Here is a 27,700-nt window from a genome sequence, read left to right as displayed (position 1 = left end):
TAGGCAGAACAGGTGCTTTAAGCCTTGCCTAGATTTTGTTCACCATTTCGTCTGTTAGTATGTCTGTCTTCCCCCAATCCTTCCTAAAATCAGATCAAGATAAAGGAGCGAATCCACTTCTGGGGCATTTTGCAGACTGAAATACACATAATTGCTTACATAGATAAATTCTTAGGAGTGTATTTCTGTGTAAACAGGATCCCATATGCGGTGCATTCAGAAACTATTCAGACCCTGTCGATTTTGTAATGCTTCAGCCTCATTTTACACTTCTTGAAATTTGTTTTTCTCATTCATCTACATCCATAACAACAAAGTGAAAACAGAATGTTAGAAAATGTCTGTAAATGTATTAAAAACAACAAAACTTAAAATACCACCTTGGTATAAGTATTCAGGTCCTTCACTCAGTACTTTGCTGAAGCACCTTTGGCAGCAATTAGAGCCTCTAAGTCTTTTTGGATATCAGGTGATAAGCTTTGCACACCTGGATTGGGGGATTTTCTGCCCTTTTTCTTTGCAAGTCCACTCAAGCTCAGCCAGGTTGGATGGTGACCATCGGTGGGCAGGTTTTACTTTGTCATTATGAGTGTAGTTTAATGAGAAAAAATGAATTTTAACAACTGTAGAATCGGGCAAAAGTAATAGAAGTAAAGGGGATCAGAATACTATGAATACTTTCTGAGTGCAGTCTCTGTGATTTGCTCAAGTGAAAAGGAGAATTTTTTCATTGGGTTGATAAATTTACAGACATTTGTAGAATTCTGATTTTACTTTGTCATTATGAGTGTAGTTTAATGAGAAAAAAATGAATTTTAACAACTGTAGAATCGGGCTGCAGTGTAACAAAAGTAATAGAAGTAGAGGGGATCAGAATACTATGAATACTTTCTGAGTGCACTCTGTGATTTATTGAAGCCAAGGCAAGAATTTTTTGATTGGGTTGATATTTGGATCTGCTATCCCTTTTCACGGCAAATGAATTATAGTTAATCTTAGAGATTAAATTAGAATTCTGAGGTTTGTTTTTTCATGATAACATATGAGGCATTTCTGCTGCTTTCACATATTGTGCACCCATTTTTAAATATAAATGAAACTAACCCATTAATATGAATCTTTCAGACAAAGAGGATGCCAAGAAGAGCACTCTGGACAACAGAGAATGAGAAACAGCATTAAAATGTAAAACAAATCATCAATCAAAATCTTCCACTTCTTCCAGGAAGCATAAAATCTGTTCTCCTTCCTCAGCTGCTGAGAGACAGTGGAGAGAATTATAAGAACAAAGCTTTCAGCTGGGGAAAAAAATAGAGTATCTGGAACTCAAGAAAACATTACATGAGAAGTCAAGGAGCATAATTTATAAATAAAGAAAACTTGGAAGTCAGTGGGAATAAAAAGGATAGACCTGGATAGCCAAAACTGGCAGGCATTAACGAAAGCCTTTGAGGAAGGAAATACTACCTTGAATCAAAGAACCACCAGATAAGAGATCAAACACATTGTTGGCCTCCTCAAGAACCCAGAATATCAGTGTTGGAAAATCACACAGACTGCCTAGTTTAGGATCAACACAGATTGCAGATCATATCTGATTGATGCAGAAGTCGAACCTCCCAATGAAAAGCCATAGAAAAGTTTGAGGTGTGTCAGAAGCTTTACTCAGAACAGGTCTATCGTGATTCCTGGAAGGAGCCATACCAAAGAGAAACGCTACCACTGCTCCCATTGTGACAAAAGATTTATCATGCAAGCCAATCTGGCGAAACACAAGAGGACTCACGCTGGAGAGAAATCATATGAGTGTCTGGATTGTGGGAAAAGTTTTGTGAATAATTCCAACTTGGTGACACACCAGAGGAGTCACACAGGAGAAAAACCATATGAGTGCCCAGATTGTGGGAAACGTTTCAGTCGGAAGTCCATTCTGGTGGAACATCACAGGACACACACAGGAGAGAAACCATATAAATGTAGTGATTGTGGGAAAAGTTTCAGTCAGAATTCAAACCTGGTGATACACCAGAGGACTCACACAGGAGAAAAACCATATGGGTGCCCAGATTGTGGAAAAAGTTTCAGTCGGAATTCCTCCCTTATAGAACACCAGAGGACTCACACAGGAGAGAAACCATATGAGTGTCTGTATTGTGGTGAAAGTTTCAGTCAGAATTCGAACCTTGTGACACACCAGAGGACTCACACCGGAGAAAAACTATATGAGTGCCTGGATTGTGGGAAAAGTTTCAGTCGGAATTCCTACCTGGTGGAACACCAGATGACTCACACAGGAGAGCAACCATATGAGTGCCCAGATTGTGGGAAAAGGTTCAGTCAGAATTCCCACCTGGTGATACACCAGAGGACTCACACGGGAGAAAAACCGTATGAGTGCCCAGATTGTGGGAAAAAGTTCAGTCGGAATTCCTCCCTCATAGAACACCAGCAGACTCACACAGGAGAAAAACCATATGAGTGTTCATATTGTGGGAAAAGGTTCCGTCGAAATTCCCACCTGGTTATACACCAGATGACTCACACAGGAGAGAAACCATATGAATGTCCAGATTGTGGGAAGAAGTTCAGTCAGAATTCCCACCTGGTGATACACCTGAGGACTCACACAGGAGAGAAACCATATAAGTGTCCAGATTGTGGGAAAAGTTTCCAGCAGAATTCTAATCTGGTGATGCACCAGAGGACTCACACTGGAGAAAAACCATATGAGTGTCCTGAATGTGGGAAAAGGTTCAGTCGGAATTCCCGCTTGGTTATACACCAGAAGACTCACACGGGAGAAACCATATGAGTGTCCAGATTGTGGGAAAGATTTCACTGTCAGCTGTAGCCCTATAAATCATGTAAGGTTACACACAGGAGAGAAACCATTCAAATCCCCAGATTGTGGGAAATGTTTCGCACAAAATTCCGCTCTTATCGCACACAAATTCCATATGAAGCAAAATTTGATATGTGTAGAGGAATCTTGATTTTATTTTCTCTTCTCTAGAAGCCCGGTTGAGAAATTAACCATTCAATTTGTTGCCTTAATTGTTTTTAGTCAAACATGTCTTAGTATAGAACATGAGGGAGGAGATCTGAGCTTCCTTTCTCTGGAGTTGTGCAGTTGTTCCCTTTCACAGAGTCGAGGGGAATTTCCATGCTGGGCCAGAGAAAAGGCGCTTAGATCTCTATTAGGTATATTTGCCACTTTGACTTACTTGTATTGTATAATAAAGGCAGGATATAGATACGTATGTATGTATGCATGTATTTTTGTTAAGAAATTGTGTAAGGCAGCCCAACTCAATGGGACTCCAGATGGCTTACAGCAATAAAACCTTAACACAGAAACCAATAAACCACATATATAGCAAATAGCAAAATGCAAAGCCTCCACAATTGGCATACTCCCACACCATTGCACTCCTCATCATCCAGTCACAGCTGGAGAGGTTTCTTGAATGAGAAGCAAACCGTCTCCAAGGAAAAAACAAAGTAGAGTTGACTCTTCAGAAAGCAACTTTGGGATAACCATGACCTGGATGCCTGAGAATCTCCGTAGACTTTTCCTATCTTTCTCTGTTCCGAACCTCTACATATCTCTAATCCTAATCTCCATATCTACCTAGTGCTACACCCTCTCCATCTCTCTCTCTCCCCATCCTCTAGTTCAGCGTTGGCTAACCTTTTCGGTACCGCGTGGCCAAAGCACAAGCACGTGCGTGCCCCCACACATGCGCATGGATCCCTACAAATGTGTCTGCATGCACCCCACCCCCCACAGATACACTCCACCGCATGCACCCCACGCCCACGTATACACAGCAGAGACTCAACCAGCTGGCCAATGGGAGGCATGTGCACATGCGTGGCACAGCTGATCTGGGACAACGGCTCACATGCCCACAGAGAGGGCTCTGCGTGCCACCTCTGGCATGCGTGACATATGTGCACCATCACGGCTGTAGTTAGTAGCTATCCCCATCCATTTCCTATAATGTTCTGTGTGTCTTGTCTTTCTAGTATCTGCTCCTGCGATAGCAAAAGTATTTAGACTTATATACCGCTTCACAATGCTTTACAGCCCTCTAAGCAGTTTACAGAGTCAGTATATTGTCCACAACAATCTGGGTCCTCGTTTTTTTCCGACCTCGGAAGGATGGGAGGCTGAGTCAACCTTGAGCCTGGTGAAATACCATAGACTCTCCCTGTTCCACCCAGATGTGAGAAATGTGGAAGGGAAATGTTGGCTTGGATTTCTCTCAGGAATGGACTTCAGGCCAGGATCCATTTTTAAGAAGGGTTTTCTTCTGACTAGCTCAGGGGACACAATTCCCAAACAGGAATGCGTATAAGAATTACTTGATAGAAAAAAGGAGAAGTCCTCACTGAGGTATTTTTTCCAATTTCTTGTTTATTGCTTATAGTTTATTGTGGGTTTTAAAAAAAATATTAGATTAAATTTCTAATTTAAAAAAATACATGTCAAGCAAAAACATTTTTGTGTGCGTAGACATACTGCCATTCTTTTTACAAAGCTTTCAAACATTTCTTTGAAAAGTGTGTGAGTTTTGTTTACCAAATATACAGTCGCTTTCCGAGTGCTCTTTTTCTAGGCCCTGTTGGGTATATGTCTCACTCACTTAGACTTAATGCAGATTTTCATGCTAAGGAAATTACAGAAGCACATGGCAATTTGCAGACTTAAAATCCTAGGCAGCCCTGGCCAGGAGTGAAGCTAGTTCCCTTGGAGGCTCTGACCTGCTGGTGCTTCCATCTCCTAAATCTTGGGGAGCCAAAGGAAATCAGTCATAACATTTTACTGTGTGGAAAGGTTTTGAGGGGACTGAGAGCCAATAATTAAAGCGCAGGGCACTTTAGATCAGCTTTCCAGAAACTAGTGTCCTCCAAATATTTTGGCCAAGCTGCCTGGGTACACTCAATGCTGGATTCTTAAACCCTCTGGAAATTGGGAAGGCTTTTCAGAGGAACTCTGTCCTCTAGTGAGATTTGGGCCCTGCAAGAATGCAGGTGGAAAAATAATATCTCCTATCTAGATGGGTTTGGAAGCAATGTGGGTGGGCCCTTCAAGGTTTTTTTCCTGTATTACATTCTTCTATTAATGGGATGAAGTTGGCAATTGTTTAAGGCTGCACATACAAACGAGACCTTGATCAACTTTTATGATGCAGCACCTGGCTAATTTTGGAAAGTAGGGACAGGTTTTGCTCTTTAAGCTTCTGTCCGTTGCAGAGGTACTTTCTCGCATTTCCAAGATGAAGAACTGGCTGGAATAGTCTCCAGTGACCCAGAAGGGAATTTCTTGTTGCCTGATGGCACATTGTGTTCCCTGCAAGGATGCTGTCCCTTGGTTTAGTCCCTGCAAAAGAACCTCCCAGCCCAGTTGCAGTGATGATGAGGAATGTTCCTACGAGACCCCAAAGGACGTACTATGACTAGATGGTCCTGGAGAAAAATTATGGATGTAGTGGCTAACAACGGAAAAGGACACTTCATTAAAAAAAAATCTTTAAAACATCAGATAGAGATACTGAGCCTATTTTCAGCCTTACGTCACTACGTAGAGCTGTATAATAACCCATGTGCCCAGAAAATTGCCAATCTAATAGCAGCACCAGTGGTGGCTGAAATCCAGCATCCAACTGGACGGAGAGCAACTGCTGAGGGGAAAGGAGTTTAAAACACAATATTGTAGAGAGGATGTCGGGAAGAGGACAAGGGCAGAGGAACTCCCTCTTCCACCTTATCCACAGGATGTTGGAGGGTTGCAGTTGTGCTCTTCCCACGGCCAAAGCAGCAGCTGGAAGGTGAATCGAGCATAGGTCAGAAGAGAATCGGGGACCAGTAAGGCTGTTTGGTTTGTTCCACATAGTAAAAACATAGAAGCAAATAGACGGAATGTTGTCGGCTGCCGGTGCGTATTCTTTATCTTCCCAAATGTTTTTACAATTATACTGCATGATTTGAAAATGCTGCCTGTCATCTACTGGGAAATAGGCAACACTAATCTTTAAAAGGCCTGAAGACTAAAATGTACAGGCCTTGACACTAAAACATGAAGAACGGTTGCAGGATGTAGGTATGACCAGTCTAGAGAAAAGAAGGACTAGGAATGACATGTTAGCAGTATTCCAGTATTTGAGGGGCTGCCTCTAACTTGTTTTCCATGGCACCAGAAAGAAGGATGAGAAACAATGGGTGGAAATGAAGTTGAGAATCTGCCTAGAAACAAAAAGAAACAGAACAAATAACTAATAGAGCAATGTGGAAACATAGGAAGCATACCCAGAGTCAGACATAAAGATCTCAGGTGCCTGTATACAAATGCACAACGCCTGGGGAACAAACAGCGTGAACTCGAACTATACATGAAGGTAGATATGATGTAGTTGGACTAACAGAAACTTGTTGGGATGAAATCCATGACTGGGACATACTGATAGAAGGATATAAACTGTTCAAAAAAAACCAGACCCCATAAAAGAGGAGGTGGAGTTGCACTGTATGTAAAGGACAACTATATTGCTATAGAAACACATGAAACCAAAGATTAAAACCTCATAGAATGCATATGGGTCAATATAAAAGAAAAAAAGAATGACACGGCCATAGGTGTATACTATAGGCCAGGGGTCTCCAACCTTGGCCACTTTAAGACTTGTGGACTTCAACTCCCAGAGTTGAACTCTGGGAGTTGAAGTCCACAAGTCTTAACACAGATATGTAAGAAACACACTACAATTGGGTGGGATTTTACTGGTTCGGCTCAGTTCAGGCAAAACAGCTGTTACGATTCTGTGCAGTTCGGAAAACTGGCAAATCATACCACTGGCTGGCCCCGCTCCTTCCCGCCCAATCCACCCAGTCACTCCTTATCTAGGATGTGCGCCGTGGCTACCTGCAGTCTGCCTTCGCCAGCCAGCTAGCCAGCCATCGCTGCCTTCCTTTCGCCACAGCCCTGCGTCATCTGATCTCTCTGAGACTGGGTGAGTGAGGCTCTGCAAGTCCCGATTGCCTACCTGCCACCGCCAACAGCCCCAGTTGAATCCCGACTCCCGGGTCGCCCTCGCTGACACCACCTGCCATTGCTGCCTGCCTTGCGCAGCTGCCATTTTTGCCTGCCCACCATTGCTGAAGGTCCCACCGCGGATCGGTGAGTGAGCCCTCAAGCACGGCCCGGTTGCCTACCTGCTAACACCGCCAGCCCCAGTTGAGTCCCGACTCCCAGGCTGCCCCTTCTCTTGCTGACACCACCTGCCACCGCTGCCTGCCTCACCGGCTGCCATCTTCATCCACTCATCACTGCTGAAGGCCCCATCGCCAATTGGTGAATGAGCCTCAGTTCCGGTCGCCTACCTGCTGCCTCCACCAGCCCCAGTTGAGTCCAACTCCTGGGCTGCCAGCCAACTTGCCTGCCTTTGCCTAATTTTTAGTAAGTTGCTCTTTTATTTTATTTTAGTATATGTTTTGCTTTTTATTTATTTTGACTATTGTTGGGGCATACCACTTACAAAAAAGCAAAGGAAAAACAAGTATCAACATGTTATAGTTTGATGCTTGTTTGTTTTTCCTTTGCTTTTTTGTAAGTGATATGCCCTGACAATAGTCAAAATAAATAAAAACTTTACTAAAAACATATACTAGTGTAAGTGGTTGCCATATTATACTATTATAAATATTTATGAATTAAAAACAAAATATATACCATGTTTCTCCAACAATACAACCTCCACCAATAGGAAGGCCCAGCATGATTTCTAGGCATGAGGTGAAATTAAGCCCCACCCCCAAAATTTAGGCCTATTTAAACCATGTTTTTCCCCGCCATTTCTCACATCGTTTGTTAGAATTACACTAGATGAAGAGAAATGGGTGGGGGATGGGCGGGGGGATGGGGAGAAAACTTGCCTTTAGGAGTGCCCTGCAGGCAGCCTAGGATAGAATACCCCGATAGCCGATAGAAGCTCCCTGAAGGCAGTGTCCCCAGCCGCTTCAGGGCGTGGCATGGCTACCTGTGTCCCCTCGCCTTTAGGGCAGTCTCTTTCAGGCAATGGAAGCTCCCCAAGTGCAGTCACCAGCCACTCGATCGGCCAGTAGAGCGGCCTCGGGCGAGCACACACACACTCCCTCGCCGTGAGGCCGCCAATCAGCAGACAAAAGCTCCCTTGAAGGCAGAGTCCCCAGCCACTTCAGGGCGTGGCATGGCTACCTGTGTCCCCTCGCCTTTAGGGCAGTCTCTTTCAGGCAATGGAAGCTCCCAAGTGCAGTCACCAGCCACTTCGATCGGCCAGTAGAAGCGGCCTCGGGGCGAGCGCACACACACACTCCCCTCGCCGTGAGGCCGCTTCAATCAGCAGACAAAAGCTCCCTTGAAGGCAGAGTCCCCAGCCACTTCAGGGCGTGGCATGGCTACCTGTGTCCCCTCGCCTTTAGGGCAGTCTCTTTCAGGCGATGGAATCTCCCCAAGTGCAGTCACCAGCCACTTCAATCGGACAGTAGAAGCGGCCTCGGGCGAGTGTGCACACACACTCCCTCGCCGTGAGGCCGCTTCTACCGGCTGATTGAAGTGGCTGGTGACTGCACTTGGGAGCTTCCATCGCCTGAAAAAGACTGCCCTAAAGGAGAGGGGACATGGGCAGCCATGCCACGCCCCAAAGTGGCTGGAGACTTCAAGGGAGCTTTTGTCTGCCGAAAGAAGCAGCCTCGTGGCGAGGGGAGTGTGTGTGCACTTGCCCCGAGACTGCTTCTACCGGCCAATCGAAGTGGCTGGTGACTGCATTTGGGGAGCTTCCATTGCCCAAAAGAGACTGCCTAAAGGCGAGGGGACATGGGCAGCCATGCCACGCCCTGAAGCAGCTGGGGACTCTGTCTTCGGGGAGCTTTCATAGGCCGATAGAAGCAGCCTCGCGGAGAGGTATGTGCGTATGAGCCGCTCTGAGTGGGGGAGGAAATTAAGTCACCCCCGAAAACACAGCCTAGCCATTTTTTCAGGGGTCAAAAAAAAATAAGGCCTGTACATGGTACTAAAAAATAAATGGTATTCAGCTTTGTTCGGGTATTTTCCCACGTCATTATAGTTGTGCTTTTAAAGTTGTAGCAACGTTTTGGCAGAATCTCATCTGCCATCATCAGGCTTCTGTGTAGTGTTCATCTGTGTGTCAGACTTTCACAGCCGTTTCAAAGTTGAATACCATACATATAAATACCCGCGAAAACTTAAGAAAACAAATAATAAATACATAAATAAAAATTATTTTGTTACACTACTATTGTTACATGTTGATGCTTCTGTTTGTTTTTCCTTTGCTTTTTCCTATTAGGAATAAAACTTATACTATAAGCGAAGTGCCTGAAGGACCCTATCCTGTCACTGGAGTTTAGGCGCTTCAGCGAGTGGCGCACTGGATTCATACTGGTGGTCCGCGGAATTTTAAATTATTGAATTTAGTGGTCCCAGAGGTCCAAAAGGTTGGTGATCCCTGGAGAAGATGACCTACAAGGTCCCTTCCGTTCATCTCTTATCTGTTAAAGTAACCACGGAATTATTGAAAACTTCTTGCAAAGGCTTTAAGGTTTACAATGATTGTAATTTTCAACTTTATGTCATTAGATGGCGCTGCACAAAGGCAACACTCGCTCCTAGAAAGCAGAGAATAGACTACAGCAGCGGCATTGCTACTATTCACATTCTACCGGAGGGAAAGAAGCCGAGCTTGAACCAACTGAACCGATGTGGAGGAAAGGAGGACAGAGGAATTTTCTTTTCCGGCTCATCATTAATGTCGTTGGTGGAGCCTTTTGTGCTGTTTGGAGGGTCGAAGTGGCTCCTGGGAGGTGAGTGGAGGGCAGGTCGGAGGAGAAGCCGGGAGCAAGTCCGGCCCTTTGGCTTCCTTCACGGCGGGGAAGCAGGAGAGGAAGCAACGAGGGTGAAACGTGTTGGCTGCTGCAGCATATTCTTCCCCTCCCCGAATGTTATTATCCTTTTGCTGCAAGATATAAAACAGCTGCCTGTAATTTTACCAATGGGAGATTTAAAGAAATCTTAGTATATTTTAATATTTCTTAACCACCCATCTTCCTCACCCTTCACATAACGCTTCATTTTTTGTGATTTTATTGAAATGTAGCTTTCTTTTCGGCTGCTGCTGCTGCACACTGCTGGCTCCTATTTACCTGGTTGTCCACTAAGACTCCAAGATCCCTCTCACAGTTCCTGCTATTGAGCCTGGTTTCACCCAGTCTATATGTGTACTTTCGGTTTTTCTTGCCTAAGTGTAGGACTTTACTTTTCTCTACATTGAATTTCATTTTGTTAGATATGGCCCAGTGTTCTAGTCTGTCAAGATCCATCTGGATCTTTTCTCTATTTTTTTGTAAATTTTATTTGAGTTTTCACAAAAAGAAACACAATTAAAACTTCTTTTTTGAAAGCAGCATAATCCCGGGTTCTGTGCAGACACAAATTCAGGTTCATGCTCATTTTTATATTCTATTCCATATCTTATTACAATTTTACATTTTCTACATAGTGTCAGCCCTCAAGATCTTCCTCCTTTCCTTTGCTTCTTTCTGGCTGCCATGAGTAATGGTGGGGAGGGGGTGGTGGAAGGGGAATTGTATGGAATGTAAGCTGCAAATGTTGCTAACTAATATTGTATAAACTGGGGAGGGTTTCTCATTCCTGCTTAGCTTTCTCTTTTCTGCGCAACTGCAACCCTTTATCTGAGTAAGCCAAGGTCAACTAATCATCACCAACTGGAGATATCAGCATGATGTAGTTCACAACTTTTAACTGGAAGAACAGTTTGAACTGTTGGGGGTAGGAACATTTCACTCCCTTGATATATGTGATGTGCGTGCCTAATTACCCAGATTCAGAATTTTCTTGTTGCTACCACTGACTTCCAGTAAAAGACATCTTTCCTCTAATTACAAGAGTCTAAGTATTTCTTTCCTGGATTTAGAACGGAGCACCAGCTGACACATAGCTTCTCCCCTCTTTTAATTTCCTCAATTTTATTGTATTTATTTCATCTCAGTTCAAATCGGTATATTTATATTTTCTGTCTGTCCTGTTTCAATTGTCTATTATCTTTTCTCATTAAACAAAATTTCTCCTGTAGTTACTGATTGGAGTATGACGCCTTTATATTTTTCCCCTATGGATCCATCTGGATCTTGAGCCTATCTTCTTGGGTGTTTGCTATTCCTGCCAGTTTAGTATAAGAAGATAAAAAGAACTTTATTGTCATTGTACAAGTACAACAAAACTGTGGATGCACCCCAGCAACTGTTTGCAATGCAATAAAACCAGAGCACTTAAAGATGAAGATAAGAAAAATAGAGTACCCGCGTCTCCATTTGCAATTAGAGAGTACAATATCTACGAATATACACAAAATATACATCCAACACTGACTGTGATGCTGACTTTACTGACAGCGACCCATGGCAGATGTGGAGGGGGATACAGGCCCTGACCAACTGTAAAGGCCAGGGCCCAATAAACAGCGAGAGCAGTAGACTCTGGCAGAGGAGCTAAACAGCTTTTTCGCACACTTTGAGACCACTAAGAACCTGTTTTTCTCACCTCATGCACCTGAAGAGAGAGAGGTGTGTCGTGGTCCTGCCTCACAAGGACCACGATGCTACACCTCTCTCTCTTCAGGTGCATGAGGTGAGAAAAACATTGAGAGCAGTAAATCCCAAGAAAGCTGCAGGGCCTGATGGCATTCCTGGTGCAGTTGTTAAAGCGTGTGCTGACCAGTTGGCAGAAATACTTTCAGAGCTGTTCAATCTATCTTTAACACATGCCATCATCCCACAATGCCTGAAGGCTGCAACCACCATCCCCGTTCCCAAAAAATCAAATATAAACACTCTCAATGATTATAGGCCCATAGCGTTAACAAGCTCCATTATGAAGGTTTTTGACCGACTGGTTTCACAGCACATCAGAGACTGCCTCCCGCCCTCCTTTGATCAACATCAGTTTGCTTATAGAGCAAACCGATCTACAGAGGATGCTGTGGCCATCACACTTCATAGAGTGCTGAGTCATCTGTAGATGACAAACAGAGCTATGTGAGGATGCTCTTTGAGGACTACAGCTCTGCATTTAACACTATCATCCCAGATATACTAGTAACTAAACTGTATAATCTGCAGGTCCCCACCCCCATGTGCTCCTGGATTAAGAACTTTTTGACAAACAGACCACAGTCTGTTAGACTTGGCCCCCACCTTTCTTCCACTATTACACTCAGTACTGGTTCCCCCCAGGGTTGTGTCTTGAGCCCCCTGCTATATGCCTTGTACACCTTTGACTGCTCACCAAGCCACGCAACAAACACCATCATAAAGTTTGCGGATGACACAACTGTGATTGGTCTCATCTCCGGAGAGGATGAGACAGCATATAGGGCCGTCTGGAGTCAATAAAATCCCATACCACTAGACTAACAAATACACTGCTCAAAAAAAATAAAGGGAACATAAAAATAAGACATCCTAGATCTGAATGAATGAAATATTCTTATTAAATACTTTGTTCATTACATAGTTGAATGTGCTGACAACAAAATCACACAAAAATTATCAATGGAAATCAAATTTAGCAACCCATGGAGGTCTGGATTTGGAGTTACACTCAAAATTAAAGTGGAAAAAAAACTACAGGCTGATCCAACTTTGATGTAATGTCCTTAAAACAAGTCAAAATGAGTCAGGCTACTTCTGGCGAGCACATGGAGGGCTGTGTGGCCCCCTAAAGAAATGCCTCCCCACACCATTACTGACCCACTGCCAAACCGGTCATGCTGGAGGATGTTACAGGCAGCAGAACATTCTCCACAGCATCTCCAGACCTCATCACACCTGTCACATGTGCTCAGTGTGAACCTGCTTTCATCTGTGAAGAGCACAGGGCACCAGTGGCGAATTTGCCAATCTTGGTGTTCTCTGGCAAATGCCAAACGTCCTGCACGGTGTTGGGCTGTAAGCCCAACCCCCACCTGTGGACGTCGGGCCCTCATACCACCCTCATGGAGTCTGTTTCTGACCGTTTGAGTAGTTACATGCACATTTGTGGCCCGCTGGAGGTCATTTTGTAGGGCTCTGGCAGTGCTCCCCCTGTCCCTCCTTGCACAAAGGCGGAGGTAGCGATCCTGATGCTGGGTTGTTGCCCTCCTACGGCCTCCTCCACGTCTCCTGAGGAACTGGCCTGTCTCCTGGTAGCGCCTCCATGCTCTGGACACTACGCTAACAGACACAGCAAACCTTGCCACAGCTCGCATTGATGTGCCATCCTGGATGAGCTGCACTACCTGAGCCACTTGTGTGGGTTGTAAACTCCATCTCATGCTACCACTAGAGTGAAAGCACCACCAGCATTCAAAAGTGACCAAACCATCAACCAGAAAGCATAGGAACTGAGAAGTGGTCTGTGGTCACCACCTGCAGAACCACTCCTTTATTGGGGATGTCTTGCTAATGGCCTATGCTTTCTACCTCTTGTCTATTCCATGTGAAATTGATTGTCAATCAGTGTTGCTACCTAAGTGGACAGTTTGATGTCACAGAAGTGTGATTGACTTGGAGTTACATTGTGTTGTTTAACTGTTCCCTTTATTTTTTTGAGCAGTGTATTATTTTTTTATAACCATGCCTTCCGGTGGAATCCTTTTTTCCTTCCAGAGTTGTGTGTACGAAATCCTTGCAGCTGTTAATATATGTAATATATCTATCTATTTTATTGCATTTTTGTGTTATTATACCTAATAAAAAAGTTTCCGGATTAAATTCAATTTTCTGATTTGTGATTTCTTCTATCCTTCTATATTCTATTCTTCTAATTGTATTCCAATATTTTTTTCACTTCCTGGCATGTCCACCAGGTATAAAAATAAGTGCCTTTTTCTTTTCCACATTTCCAAAAATTTGGGTCTGAATTAAACATTTTTGCCAGTCTAGCGGGGAAGGTGCCATCTGTAGAACATTTTGTATTGATTTTCCTTGTATGCTGTGGATGTAATTAGTTTGTAATTTGATCCCCACATTCTCTCCCAATTTTCCAGGTCTATATTGTGGCCAACATTTTTCGCCCATACCACCATCATCTCTTTGACTACCTCCTCTTCCATTTTAAAATCTAGTAGAAAGTTGTATATTCTTGAGATCATTTTCTTTTCCATTTCTTGTAGAATTTTATCTCATTGATGCTTTTCCATGCAGAAACCAAATTGTTCTTTGTCCTTCTGATATCTCACCTGAATTTGCATGTGTGGCCACCAATCTATCTTTATATTTTGTTGCTGTAATTCTTATCTCATTTTTAATCTTCCTTGTGTGTCTAATAGGTCTTTGTAATTCCTCTTTTTTCCCAGATCCATTGCATTTGGGTAGATTTATGCTTCCATAGTTTACAACCAGTTGGGTAGTTTAGTGTAATGATTCTTTTTAATCTTGTTCCATGTCCAAATTAATGAATCTCTAATAATTTGTCTCTGAAAATATGCATGCTGTTTACATTTCCCATCCCATAGGAAACTATGTCACCCTCTCTGCAAGTTGTGACCCTCTATTGACAATACTCTTCTAGTTTCCAGGTTGATCCAATCTTTAATCCATACCATAGCCGCAGCCTGATAATACATTTCCCAGTCAAAGCCACCCCTTTCTCTTTTGTCCTGTAACAATTTCATTTTTATCCTAGCTTTTTTCCCATCCCAAACAAATTTACTTATTATTCGATCTAACTCTCTAAAAAAGATTTTATCTAATCTTATTGGTACAGTTTGAAAAAGATATAGCATTTTTGGTAGGGTAGACATTTTAATTGCCTCAATTTTCCACAGTAGTGATAGCTGTAATTTCCCCCACATTTCTAATTCTTTTTTGATTTTCAAACTTGATCTTTCATGGGGAAGAAATGATAATAAAAACCTTACAATAACATGGTGTCGTAAAAATGTGCACCCTTAAAAGCTAATATTTTCTTGAAGCACTTTTTGATTTTACTCACAGTAGGCAGGGCAGGAATCTTTAGGCCAGCTTTCTGCAAACTGGTTTCCTCCAAGTGTTTTGCTCCAGCTGCTTGGGAATAAATAAGGCTGAAAGATAATAAGGCTGGGAATTGCAAAGGCCACTCTGAGCAATTCTGCCTTCTAGCAAGATTTAGACTCCCCAATAATAGACAGGAAGATCACATCTACCTCCTCTCTAGATGGAGCTCAGAGGCAATGCCAGTGAGCGCTTCCCTATTGCTCCCTTGTTCCATTCTTCTGTTGATAGGATGTAGCTGACAACCATTTAAAGCCACATAAAAAGAAGAACTTTTAAGGCGCAGCACTTGGCTAATTTGTGTTCTAGTCCTATGTATACAGTGGCATTTTAAAACTATTTAACTTACTAAATGTTTTAGATAGGTTTTAGACTAGGTTTTTAATTATTATTATTTTATTATTTTAATTTTTAAATACTTGTGGTGTGATTGTGATGTGTTTGGGGCACTGTGCTGGAGTAGCTTTCAAATTTCATTGTATTCGTGGAATGCAATGACAAAATTAAAGGTAAAAATTTTAAATTCTAAACCTGTGAACCTAAGTTGGGTCATCTTCACTCTAACAGTTTCATTTGTAGAGACAAATTTAGAGGCGACATCTTGCATACACACCCCAAAAAGGGAGGTGCACTTTCTGGTTGGCTGTGTGTACCTCAATTTCGCCACTAGGACTCTTTCCTTTGGTTTAGTTGCAGCAAGAGGGAGCGGGAGACCTGAACGAAAAGGTTTAGGATAGATTACCATGGACGAAAGCTATTCCTGTGGTCGGTGGGAGTCGAATAAGACTTGATGGCACATAAAGGAACCACGGAATCAATGAAAATATTTTTTACAAACGCTTTCTAGTGGAAATAGAACGAGCGTGTTTTTCAGCCTTATGTCACTAGGTGGCGCTCTGCCAACGAGCTACACTCGTGCCTAGAAAGCAATAAACACAATAAAGTAGCGGCATTGCTAGTGTACTGGAGGAGTAGAGGCGGAGATGGAACAGGTTGAAACGATAGATTACTAGAGAGACTGTACTGGAGAGGAAGCGAAGGGCAGAGGAACTTCCTCTTCCGGCTGACTCAGGGGAGGATAACGGCGTCGGCGGAGCCTCTTGTGCAGCTCGGAGGGTCGAAGCGGCTCCTGGGATGTGAGTGGAGGGCAGGTCGGAGGAGAAGCCGGGAGCATGTCGGGTCCTTTTGGGTGCATGAAGCAGCGAAGGGACAAGAATGAAAGATATTGGCTGCTGCTGCTGTTGCTGCATATACTTTATCTCCCCGAATATTATTATCCTTTTGCTGCCGATTAATAATTGCTGCCTGTGATTTTCTGCTGGGAGATTTTAAAAGTCTTTATTTCATATTTTTATCTCCCTCGATCTTTGTGTTTCCTACCTCCATAAATTTATAGGTGTGCATATACGTGTATTTGTATACAACTAAGTATTTTCAAGTATTTTTATAACACTTTGCAATGACAGTAATTTGTGATCTACCCGCCAACAAGACAATTGCATGATTTGAAATTTGAGTGGACATTTGAACTTGGATTTTGCTATACTTCTATGTGCCTAATGAATCATAGTGTATGTTAAAGATTAAAGTAGCATTTTGATACGTTTGCTTTTTCATAGTAATATATGGATGTTGTTTTTTTTGCTTTTTCCCCAGGGAAAAAGGGATCAGAAGTAATTAAGGCCTCCTCATGAACCCAAGAATATCAATGTTGGAAAAAACCCACAGACTGCCTGTTGTTGAAAAATTGCTGATCACAGCTGATTGCACAAAAGGATCCACTCCTCCAAAACCCATACAAATGTTTGGAGTGTGACAAAAGCGTTACTCAGAAAAGGACTCTTATAATTCATGGAGTGGCTGATGCAGGAGGAGCAGCTCCACCAGTGTTCCCAGTGTGGCAAAAGATTTAGCACGCACACCAGTCTGGTGACACACAAGAGGACTCACACTGTGCAGAAACGCTTTGAATGTGTTTATTGTGTGAAAAGGTTTACTCGGAATTCTGACCTGGTGAGACACCAGAGAACTCACACGGGAGAGAAACCATATGTGTGTTTGTATTGTGGGAAAAGTTTCAGTCAGAATTCCAACTTGGTGGTACACCAGAGAACTCACACAGGAGAGAAGCCATATGAGTGTCTGTATTGTGAGGAAAGTTTCAGTCAGAATTCCTACCTAGCGATACACCAGAAAACTCACATAGAAGAGGAACTGTCTTTAGATTTTGAAAACATTTTCAACTGCAATTCTGATCCAGTAATATATCAAAGTATTCACATAGGTGAAAAACCATATGAGTGTCTGCAGTGTGGGAAAAGTTTCATTCAAAATTCCAACCTTGTGCGACATCAGAGGACTCACACAGGAGAGAAACCATATAAATGTCAAGATTGTGGGAAAGGTTTCAGTTGTAATTCTTTTCTCATGGAGCATCAGAGGACTCACACAGGAGAGAAACCATACAAGTGTTCTGATTGTGGGAAAGAATTCTCTCGGAAGTCTAGCCTGGTGAAACACCAGAGGTCTCACATGGGAGAAAAACCATATGAGTGTCTGTTTTGTGGGAAAGGTTTCAGTTGGAATTCTCTCCTGGTGGAACATCAAAGGACTCACACAGGAGAGAAACCATACGAGTGTCCTGATTGTAGGAAAGATTTCTCTCGGAAATCTGAGCTAGTAAAACACCAGAAGAGACACATGGAAGAGAAACTGTATGAGTGTTCAGATTGTGGAAAAGGTTTCAAGTGCAATTCTGATCTCGTGATACACCAAAGGATTCACACAGGTGAAAGGCCATATGCATGTCTGCAGTGTGGGAAGAGTTTCATTCAAAATGCTCTTCTTGTACGACATCAGAGGACTCATGCAGGAGAGAAACCATATAAGTGTCCAGACTGTGGGAAAAGTTTCAGTCAGAATTCCGATCTGGTGATACACCAGAGGACTCACACACAAGAGAAACCATATGAATGTTCAGATTGTGGGAAAGGTTTCATTTGCAATTCTGACCTGGTAAAACATCAGAAAACTCACAAAGGAGAAAAACCATATTTGTGTCCAATTTGTGGGGAAAGGTTCAGCCAGAACTCTGACTTGGTGAAACACTGGAGGACTCACACAGGAGAAAAACTATGAATGTCAGTATTGTGGGTTTCATTCATTCATTTCAGTACTAGCTCCAGCCTTATAAATCATGTAAGCTTACACATAGGGGAGTGACCATTCAATTGGCTAGATTGCAGTGTTTCACACAATGTTTCTCCCTCATCACACACAAGAAATTTCATATGGCAAAATTGGATGTATGTGGAGGAATCTTGAATTTGGTTTCTTGACTCTCATTGATAACCAGCTGAACAATTAAACAGTTACTTGCATGGTTCTTTTTAGTGAAACTTGTCTCAGTGTAAATCATAAATAGAATAGAAATAAGAATTATGAATAGAATAAAACAATACATTTTGAATAGATTAGAATTGAATTGAATTAGACTACTACATTAGGCCCAAAAGTATTTTATTGAATTGAGTATTTTTTGTTTCTAGTCCAAGTTCTTTTAAGTCCCTATCATATCTCATTGCTATCTGGAAATAGGACCAATGATCAATAAATATTTCTTGAGTTTCTAATTCTTGAATTGATGTAAGTTTTCCTTCATTGTCTAAACTTCGATGGTACTTAAGCTTTTTACTGATATCCATTGTGTTGGGATGAAACATTGCCTGCATTGTTGATAGCCATGTTGGGATTTTAGTGTAATGGTCTCCTAATTGTTTTAATCAAATACTTATGCAGGGTATGTCTATAAAAATATGAGTGACTTTTACTGTTTGGGTTCCACAAAAAGGCATGCCACCCTAAATTATACAATTACCTACTAGAATATGAATTAGCTGAGGAAATCGTGAAAGGACCAATGATAGCATGGGCAAAGAATTTCGGCCATAATATAGATTTAGACGATTGGGAAGAAATTTGGCAAAGAAACCTTACATTAACAAAATCAGTATCCTATAAAGGAAATTTATATAAAATAATATATAGATGGCATCTGGCACCCTCTAGACTGGTTAAAAAGCAAACCTGATCTGTTGGAAATGTAAGGAAAATCATGGTATCTTCTTCCATCTCTGGTGGACATGCCCAGAGGTCAAAAAATTTTGGATTAGGATTAAAATATGGATAGAGGAAATTATCCAAGGCGGATTGGAGTAGAAACTAGAAATGTACTGTTAAAGGCTGTCAAAATGCCTTTCTTCTGAGGATTCGATTTTCCTGCTGGGAGAGCTCCAGTGCAGGGATACAGACAACTGCTTGAAAGCTGGATCTTGTTATTTTTCAGGAAGACGAGAGATAGCAAGAAGTCTGTGTTCCTGGGCTAGCTAGCTTTGTATGATAAGCCCCTGATTTATATACCTTTTTCTCATTTTGTGTGTGTGTGCTTGTGTTTGTATTTCTTAATGTTTTGAATCCTGTCAGGGGTTGTCTTCTTTTCCGCTGGAAGGTAAACTCTGTGGGGTGCCGAAGGCAAACTTTGCGGGGTGGTTTGATTGGATTATCGGTTTTGTCCTAATCTTTTTTAGCTTAATGGTTTCTTATATTTGTTTTTTGGCAATCTCCTGTCTGTCTCCTTTGCAATATATTTTGTGTCTTTTGTCTGTTTTGCTGATTTGGCATGTCTTGTGTTTGTAAGTGTTTTCTTTTCTTGTTTCCCTAGTTTTCTTAATTATTTGGGCTTTTGTCTAAGGGGCTTCTTTAATACCTTTTATTTGATTTCTTTTCCTATGCAAGTTTGTTTTATGGCTGGCTTGATGTTCCCTTTGGGCTTTTCCTGCTTGGGTGACACCACTGTCATCGTGAAGATTCCTTTCCACAGTACCTCCTGGGTATAATTAAAGGGGATTATTTCCTCAAAGTAAGGTACTTGATTATTCATATATTAACAGCAGCACGAATCTCACTGCCACAATATTGGAAAATGCCCAATTTACCGCCTATACACTTTATTCCGAAAATTTATGAATGCACCGAAATGGAAAGGCTTACACTAAAATTAAAAGGAAAAGATGACTGAATACTATTTGATTTGGGATAAATGGTATGATTGGATAGACTGTAAAAAAAAAGAATGCATAAAATAAGGGGAAAAATGAACCTATGAAACATATTATTATATATATATATATATATATATATATATATATATATATATGGATCTTTGGTTGTTCGGGTTTTCTCCGCGTAAGATTCGAAGTATCTAGGCAACGTTTCGATGAAGTCTCATTCATCATCTTCAGGCTTCTGTCTCCGGCTCTGTGCTTCTCAGAGTAATGGAGATTGCAGCTGCTTCCTCCTTTTAACTGCCAGTGGGGGTGGGACTTGATTGGGTGGGGGCTTGGCTGTGTTCTGATTGGGTGGGGGTGTTCTCATTGGTAGGGGTTTGGCTGTGTTCTGATTGGTTGGGGGTTAGCCGTGTTATATATATGGATGGATCTTTGGTTGTTCTTTATATATATGGATCTTTGGTTGTTCGGGTTTTCTCCGCGTAAGAACCCGAACAACCAAAGATCCACATACAAATACCCATGAGAACCTCAGAAAACATATATATATATATATATATATATATATATATATACTCTGAGAAGCACAGAGCCGAAAACACAAGCCTGAAGATGATGAATGAGACTTCATCGAAATGTTGCCTATATACTTCCAATTTTACGCGGGAGAAAATCCGAATAACCAAAGATCCACATACAAATACCCGCGAGAACCTCAGAAAACACACACACACACACTCTAAAGGATAGGAATTTATAAAATACTAATTTTATTCCATTTTCTCTTTGATTAAGTTATATAAAGGACTTACAAAAATACATAGATATAATCCAATAATAATAGGCTATTATGTATTATATAGTGTATAGATAACAGTTTACAAGGGAGAGGTAGTAACTGCCATTTAATACCTTTTATGAGATATTTAAATCGCTATCAAATTTATTAGAAATATGATTTGTCTTATAGAATGTGTGGTGATGTTTATTTGTATGACTTACTATTTTTTACTTTTGTATATTTGTATATTGTAATCTTTTGTACTTAATAAAGTATTTTTTAAATTTTTTTAAAAAAATTAGACTAGATTAGACTAGACCCCTATTCATGCAGCAGACCCTATACCCATGATGGCGAACCTATGGCACGTGTGCCACAGGTAGCACGCACAGCCATTTGTGCCAGCACATCAGCCGCAGGCAAACTTATCTCACTGCACATGTGTGCACCTCGCAGCTGATTTTCAGCTGATTTGAGGCCTTTTTCAGCCTCCCAGAGGCTTGAAAAAAGCCTCTGCAGGCTTTGCAGGATGAATAATAGGCCCATTTTGTCACTTCCTGTAAACATTACAAGTGACAAAACGGGCCTATTATTTGGCCTGCAAAGCCTGCAGAGGCTTTTTTTCAAGCCTCTGGGAGGCCAAGAAAGGCCTCAAACCAGCTGAAAATCAGCTGTGAGGTGCAGTGCAGGTAGCCGGGGGGGATTGCACACGCATGCGCAGGGTGGAGGGGGTACGCGCATTGCCTTCCGGCACGCGAGCACAAGCGCACAATTTTTGGCACAGGAGCCCAAAAAGGTTAGCCACCACTGCCCTATACCATTTCTGATAAGTGGGAATCTTTGAAAGCGTTGTCTCCAAAACTGGGCTCTTGCGTGGTGTTGAACTCAATAAGTCACTGGACATGAGGTGTGATACAATACTTCTATTTTGGAACCAAGATATAAGGACCCTAGCTCAAAAGCTAACCAAGGGCCCCGATTACAACCGTATAGCAATTTTTATAGTCGAGGGGTGGTCACATTCAGCCCTTTGCCCTTCCCCTAATAATGCATGCATAACAGGTAATATTGATTGGTTATTTGGATCTCCGCCCCCTACATAGCTAAATGTGGCGTCACCTGTGCTCCATCCCAGGTCATGGGTATCTTGCAAAGTGTCCTAGTTTCATGTGTCAGCGATGTGGTTTGGGGTTTTTTTCATATAAGCAAGCTATTCTTGTCCCTAATATCCTGGCTAGTAATTTAAGGTGCCTCACTAAGATTGTGCGGTTCCAACCCCTTTCCTATTGCAGAGCAGCTCAAGGTAGCTCCCCCACTCCCCGTGACCCCTCTCCTTCCACGGAGAAAAGTAAAAGCAGTTTAAATCTTTGTCTGAGGCAGCATACCCCACCCCCCACGATTCCCCTCTTTCTGTAGAGAGAGACAGAAGACAGGAAGGAGCAAGGCTGCTTAAGGCAAAGAAATGGAAGGCAAGAGAAAACGTTTCATCAGAATTCATATTCCTCACTCTCATGCCCATTCCATCCATACCTGGGTCCTGTCTCCACATATGACCCTTCCTCTGATCCCCAGGGCCGCCGCCTCTCTCTACGTACATGCCAGCATCTGTTCCTTCAAAAGCTTCCAGTGATGTAGCAACCACACTACTGAAGGCAACGCTCTCCCATTGGTTGATCGTTGTCACTGTCAGAAAATTTCTCGTGATTTCTAGGTTGATTCTCTCCTTGATCGGTTTCTGTCCATTGTTCCTTGTCTGGCCTTCTGGTGCTTTGGGAAATAGGTTGTCCCCTTCCCTCTGACAGCCTTTCAAATGTTGGAAGACTGCTATCACGTCCCCCTTGGTGCTTCTCTTCAATAGACTAGCCATGCCCAGCTCTTGTAACCATTCTTCATATGTTTTTTTTAGCCTGCAGGCCTCTAATCCTTTCTCTGGCCCAGTTTGGTAGTTCACTTTTACAGAATTGAGGGGAATTGCTTTCCTGGGCAAGAGCTAGTGTGGATCTGTATTAAGTATGTATGCCACCTTTCATTATTTCTAATAAATAAATAAATAAATAAATAAATAAAGAAAGAAAGAAAGAAAGAAAGAAAGAAAGAAAGAAAGCACACGCTTTAGGGTAGATAGGAATTTTCAACCTTGTGTCACTAGATGGCGCCCTACAAAACTCGTGCCTAGAAAGCAGTGAACACAGTAGTTACTGTGTCTTCTGGAGGGGGAAACAGGCGAAGATGGAAGAGGTTAAAACGATAGAGGATTGGATTGCTAGAGAGGCAAAGGGCAGAAGTACTTCTTCTTCCGGCTGACCCACGTGAGGAGGATGGCGTCGGTGGAGCCTCTTGTGCTGCTCGAAGGGGTCGAAGCGGCTCCTGGGAGGTGAGTGGAGGGCAGGTCGGAGGAGAAGCCGGGAGCAAGTCGGGCCCTTTGGGGTTCCTCCACACGCGGGGAAGCAGGAGAGGGAGCAGCGAGGCTAAAACATATTGGTTGCTGTTGCATATTCATCCCTTCCCCGAATTTTATTCCTCTGGGGCTGAAGGATTTAAAATTTCTCCCTGTGATTTTCTCTGGGAAATTTGGGACTTTGAAAAAGTTTTTTTTTTCTTTCATATTTCTATCTCCCTCGGTCTTCGCATAACACTTCATTCCTTGTGATGTTATTGAGAGGTTGTTTTCCTGGGAAGCGAGGGATTTCATGGGTAAAACGGATGCTTTAAATCTTGCCCTAGGATTTGATCACCATTTCGTCTGTTAGTATCCCCACCTTTCTAAAATTAGATCAAGCAAATTGAGTGAATCCACTTCTGAAACATTTTGAAGACTATAATAAAAAAAAATTCTATATATGTATATTTATAAGTTTGTATGTGTGCATATACATGTATCCGTATAAAACTTAGTATTTTTAGGTATTTTTCATAAAAAGAGTTTGCAAGTAGTAATCTGTGATCTACCCAAGCCAACAAGATAATTTCATGATTTGAAATTTTGCTACTCTATGTGCCTAATAATGAATGTTAAAGATTAAAGTAGCATTTTGATATGTTTGCTTTTTCATAGTAATACATGTGATTTTTTTGCTGTTTTCCCAGGTTCTGCAGCCATTTTTAAAACAATAATGAAAGTAATCATTAATATCAATCTTACAGAGAAAGTGGATGCTAAGTAAAACAGTCTGGAAAACAGAATGAGAAGCAGCAGTAAAATGCAAAACAAGCCATCAATCAAAATCTTTTCCACTTCTTCCAGAAAGTTTTAAAACTGTTGTCTTTCCTCAGCAGATGGAGAGAGACAAGGGAGAGAATAACAAGAACAGAGTTTTCAGGTAGAAAAAATACATTATATGGAACTCAAGAAAATATTGCACAAAAAGGTAAAAAGATAGAGTTACCAAATGCAGGAAAAGTGGGAAATAGGAAAGATCAATTGGAGAGCCTAAGGCATTAATGAAATCCACTGAGGAAGGAAAGAGTGTTTTGAATCAAAGCACCCACCACATAAGGGATCAGAAATATTTTTGCCCCCCTCAGGAATCCAAGAAAATCAGTGTTGGAAAACCCCCACAGACTGCCTGTTGTAGGAAAATCACAGATTGCAGATCACAGCTGATTATGCACAAAAGGATCCACTCCTTGAAAATCCAAACAAATTTTTGGATTGTGGCAAAAGCGTTACTCAGAACAGGACTCCCATGATTCATGGAACGGCCAATGCAGGAGGAGCAGCTCTACCAATGTTTCCAATGTGGCAAAAGATTTAGCACGCACACAGGTCTGGTGATACACAAGAGGACTCGCACTGCACAGAAACTCCTTGAATGTCCTGATTGCGTGAATAGTTTTACTGGGAATTCTGACCTGGTTATATTCCAGACAGAAACCATACGAGCGTCTGGATTGTGAGAATATGTTCACTCAGAATTCTACAGTGGGGATACACAGGAGAACTCACACAAGAAAGAAACAATATGAATGTCCGGATTGTGGGAAAAAATTCAGTCAGAATTCGATGCTGGTGAAACACCAGAGGACTCACACGGGAGAGAAACCATATGAATGTCTATATTGTGGGAAATGTTTCAGTCTGAATTGGAACCTTGTGGTACATCAGAGGATTCATACAGGAGAAAAACCATACGAGTGTCTGGATTGTGGGAAAAGTTTCAATCACAAATCCCACTTGGTGAAACACCAGACCAAGCACACAGGAGAGAAACTCTATTGTTCAGATTGTGGGAAAGGTTTTAGTTGCAACTCCGACCTGGTAGTACACCAGAGGACTCACACAGGAGAAAAACCATATGAGTGCCCAGATTGTGGGAAAAGTTTCAGTCGGAATTCCAATCTTATAGAACACCAGAGGACTCACACAGGAGAGAAACCATATCAGTGTCCAGAATGTGGGAAGGGTTTCAAGCGTAATTCCAAGCTGGTGATACACCAGAGGACTCACACAGGAGAGAAACCATATGAGTGTCAGGATTGTGGGAAGAGGTTCAACCAAAATTACAAGCTGGTGGTACACCAGAGGACTCACACCGGAGAAAAACCATATGAGTGTCTGGAGTGTGGGAAAAGTTTCAGTGAGAATTATTACCTGGTGATACACCAGAGAAATCACACGGGAAAGAAACCGCATAAGTGTCCAGACTGTGAGAAAAGTTTCAATTGGAATTCCGAACTTTTGGTGCACCAGAGGATTCACACAGGAGAGAAACCATACAAGTGTCCTGATTGCGGGAAAGATTTCCATCGAAATTCTGAGTTGATGAAACATGAGAGGACTCACACAGGAGAAAAACCATTTGAGTGTCAGGATTGCAGGAAAAGATTTAGTCACAGTTCCAGCCTGGTGATACACAAGAGGACTCACACTGGAGAAAAACCGTATGAGTGTCCGGATTGTGGGAAAGATTTCAGTTGTAGGTCTAGCCTTCTAAATCATGTAAGGTTACACATAGGAGAGTAACCATTCAAATGCCCAGATTGTGGACAGCGCAAAATTCCTCCCTTATCACAGAAGAAATTCCACATGTGGATAAATTTGATCTGTTTAGAGGAATCTTGAATTCTTTTCCTTGTCTCTTAGTGAAAGTCTATCTGAGAAATTAATAATTTAATTTCTTGTGTGATTCTGTTTAGTGAAGTTTGACTTATTATTAAATATGAGGAAGGAGATCTGAGCTTCCTTAATTTGGCCCATTGCTGTCGTTCTCTTTCATGGACTCGAGGGAAACAGCCATTGCTGGGCTAAAGAAAGTGAGTTTGGATTTCTTATTATGTATGTTTGAGTTACTTCTACATACAGTATAATAAAGGAGGATATAAACATGTCCGCATATATTTTTACTTAGCATGTATATGGCAGCTCAACTCATTGTGACTCCACACGGTTTACAGTAATAGAACCTTAATATAGAAACTAACTAACCGCACAGCTATAGCAAATGGCAAAGTGCAAAGGCTCCACATTTAACATGTTCTTGCCCTCCAAATACAGGGCTGTCTGGCAAAATTGATGGCACTTGGATGATCCCCAAAACAGGATTCTTGCTTTTGTTCAATGTAGAAATTGGTCAAGCCTCCGGGTCTTACTAATTATGTTTATTTCTTCCTCAAAACAGGTACTCTTTCTCCTTGCAAGGAGTTATATTGGGGAAGTTAACCTCCTTGGGATTAGCAGCCTGTAAATTTCGTAAATAAATTCATAGGCCTTCATTTGCCTTAAGCAACTTGCAGATTGGTAGCCTCAGTGGATCCATTCATTCATTTCTTCTTCCTCTGATTTATTTAAAATATTTATGTAGCCCCCCCATGTTATAACAAACTCTGGCTGGCTCCTAATCAATAATTAACTTTAAAACTGTCTTAAAATCAAATGCATTAAAAATAGAAACCTGGTTACAGTTCACCTTCTGATGTACAGTCCTCTCTTACCCAGTGCTTAGGGGAAAATCTAATTCTTCTTTGCTTCATGGAAGACCAAATGTCTCATGGGCAGGAGCTGCAACAGACAAGGCACGCTTCCTAGCTCCCATGAGATGGCAATATTTAAGGCAAGGGGCCAGGACCATTCCCTATCTGGGTAGATATAAGTGGAAGAGCAGATAGATGCAAAAATAAAGATGAGAAAATAATGACAGGTGCCCTGTTGGCTGAGTAGTTAGAACACAGTATTACTGACTGATACTGCCCACAGCATGAAATCTGGTCCTGGATTGGGTTGACTTAGCCTTCTGTTATTCTGAGATTGGTAAAACGAGGACACAGATTGATGGGGATAATATACTTATAATGTAAACAGAGTGGTACAAAACAGTGGGGTGGTATATAAGTGGTATATGTGTCTGATTGCTATTGCTGTACTAAATACTGTTCACTGTGATGACTTTGAATTGCACCCTAAAGAAATGAATCCTGTGTAGCTTGCACCACAAAGATGTCACATGGGCAACCCAGGGGCTTCCATTACTCTGTGCGCTGCTGCATTCTAGACCAGTTGAAGTTTCTAGTGGTCCAGTGCAGTGATCCAAACAGGAGGTGACCCAAGGCATGAGTGACCCTCTGCAGTGCATCCTGGTCCAGGAAAGGGCACAATTGGCTCAGGAGATGAATCTTAGTTAAACAACAGATAATCAGAGTTGGAAGGGACCTTGTAGGTCATCTAGTTCAACCCCTGCCCAAGGGGGAGACCCTACACCATTTCTGACAGATGGGAGTCCAATCTCTTTTATTATTATTATTTTTTAATTTTTATTGGTTTTTAAAACAA

General features: G+C 42.0%; 4 protein-coding genes across 9 annotated transcripts in view; all 4 read left to right on the top strand.

Moving 5' to 3' along the window:
* Positions 1–18,719, top strand: part of LOC113451454 (uncharacterized) — a 45,880-nt gene extending 27,161 nt beyond the window's left edge. For 3 of the 6 annotated variants that reach the window (XM_087928350.1, XM_087928349.1, XM_026722842.2), the window contains exon 2: positions 16,744–18,719. In XM_087928350.1, the coding sequence (XP_087784476.1) occupies positions 16,939–18,225 (1,287 nt within the window). In that variant the 5' untranslated portion in view covers positions 16,744–16,938 and the 3' untranslated portion in view covers positions 18,226–18,719. Of the gene's footprint in view, positions 1–9,735; positions 9,862–16,121; positions 16,239–16,743 lie in introns of those variants that run through there. The other 3 variants (XM_026722841.2, XM_026722840.2, XM_087928351.1) reach the window with 3 other exon arrangements.
* Positions 1,126–26,261, top strand: LOC113451458 (uncharacterized). Its single transcript, XM_087927634.1, is given in 4 exon segments — positions 1,126–2,799; positions 2,801–2,990; positions 23,202–23,308; positions 24,763–26,261. Coding segments are annotated over 4 exon segments (2,580 nt in total). The 5' UTR covers positions 1,126–1,750; the 3' UTR covers positions 25,997–26,261.
* The window catches only part of LOC113454376 (uncharacterized), a 163,304-nt gene continuing 145,254 nt past the window's right edge, over positions 9,651–27,700 (top strand). The window contains exon 1 of the mRNA XM_087928254.1: positions 9,651–9,841. The gene's annotated coding sequence lies outside the window, so the exon portion shown is untranslated. The remainder of the gene's footprint in view (positions 9,842–27,700) is intronic.
* Positions 23,220–27,700, top strand: part of LOC113451461 (uncharacterized) — a 15,698-nt gene continuing 11,217 nt past the window's right edge. Inside the window, exon 1 of the mRNA XM_087928446.1 lies at positions 23,220–23,308. The gene's annotated coding sequence lies outside the window, so the exon portion shown is untranslated. The remainder of the gene's footprint in view (positions 23,309–27,700) is intronic.

The sequence above is a fragment of the Pseudonaja textilis genome, chromosome 2 (genome assembly GCF_049901715.1).
Source record: "Pseudonaja textilis isolate UNSWEBS1 chromosome 2, rPseTex1.2, whole genome shotgun sequence".
NCBI classification, from domain to species: domain Eukaryota; kingdom Metazoa; phylum Chordata; class Lepidosauria; order Squamata; family Elapidae; genus Pseudonaja; species Pseudonaja textilis.
Note: the sequence above shows the minus strand (reverse complement) of the source record. Positions and strands in the feature narration are given on the sequence as shown.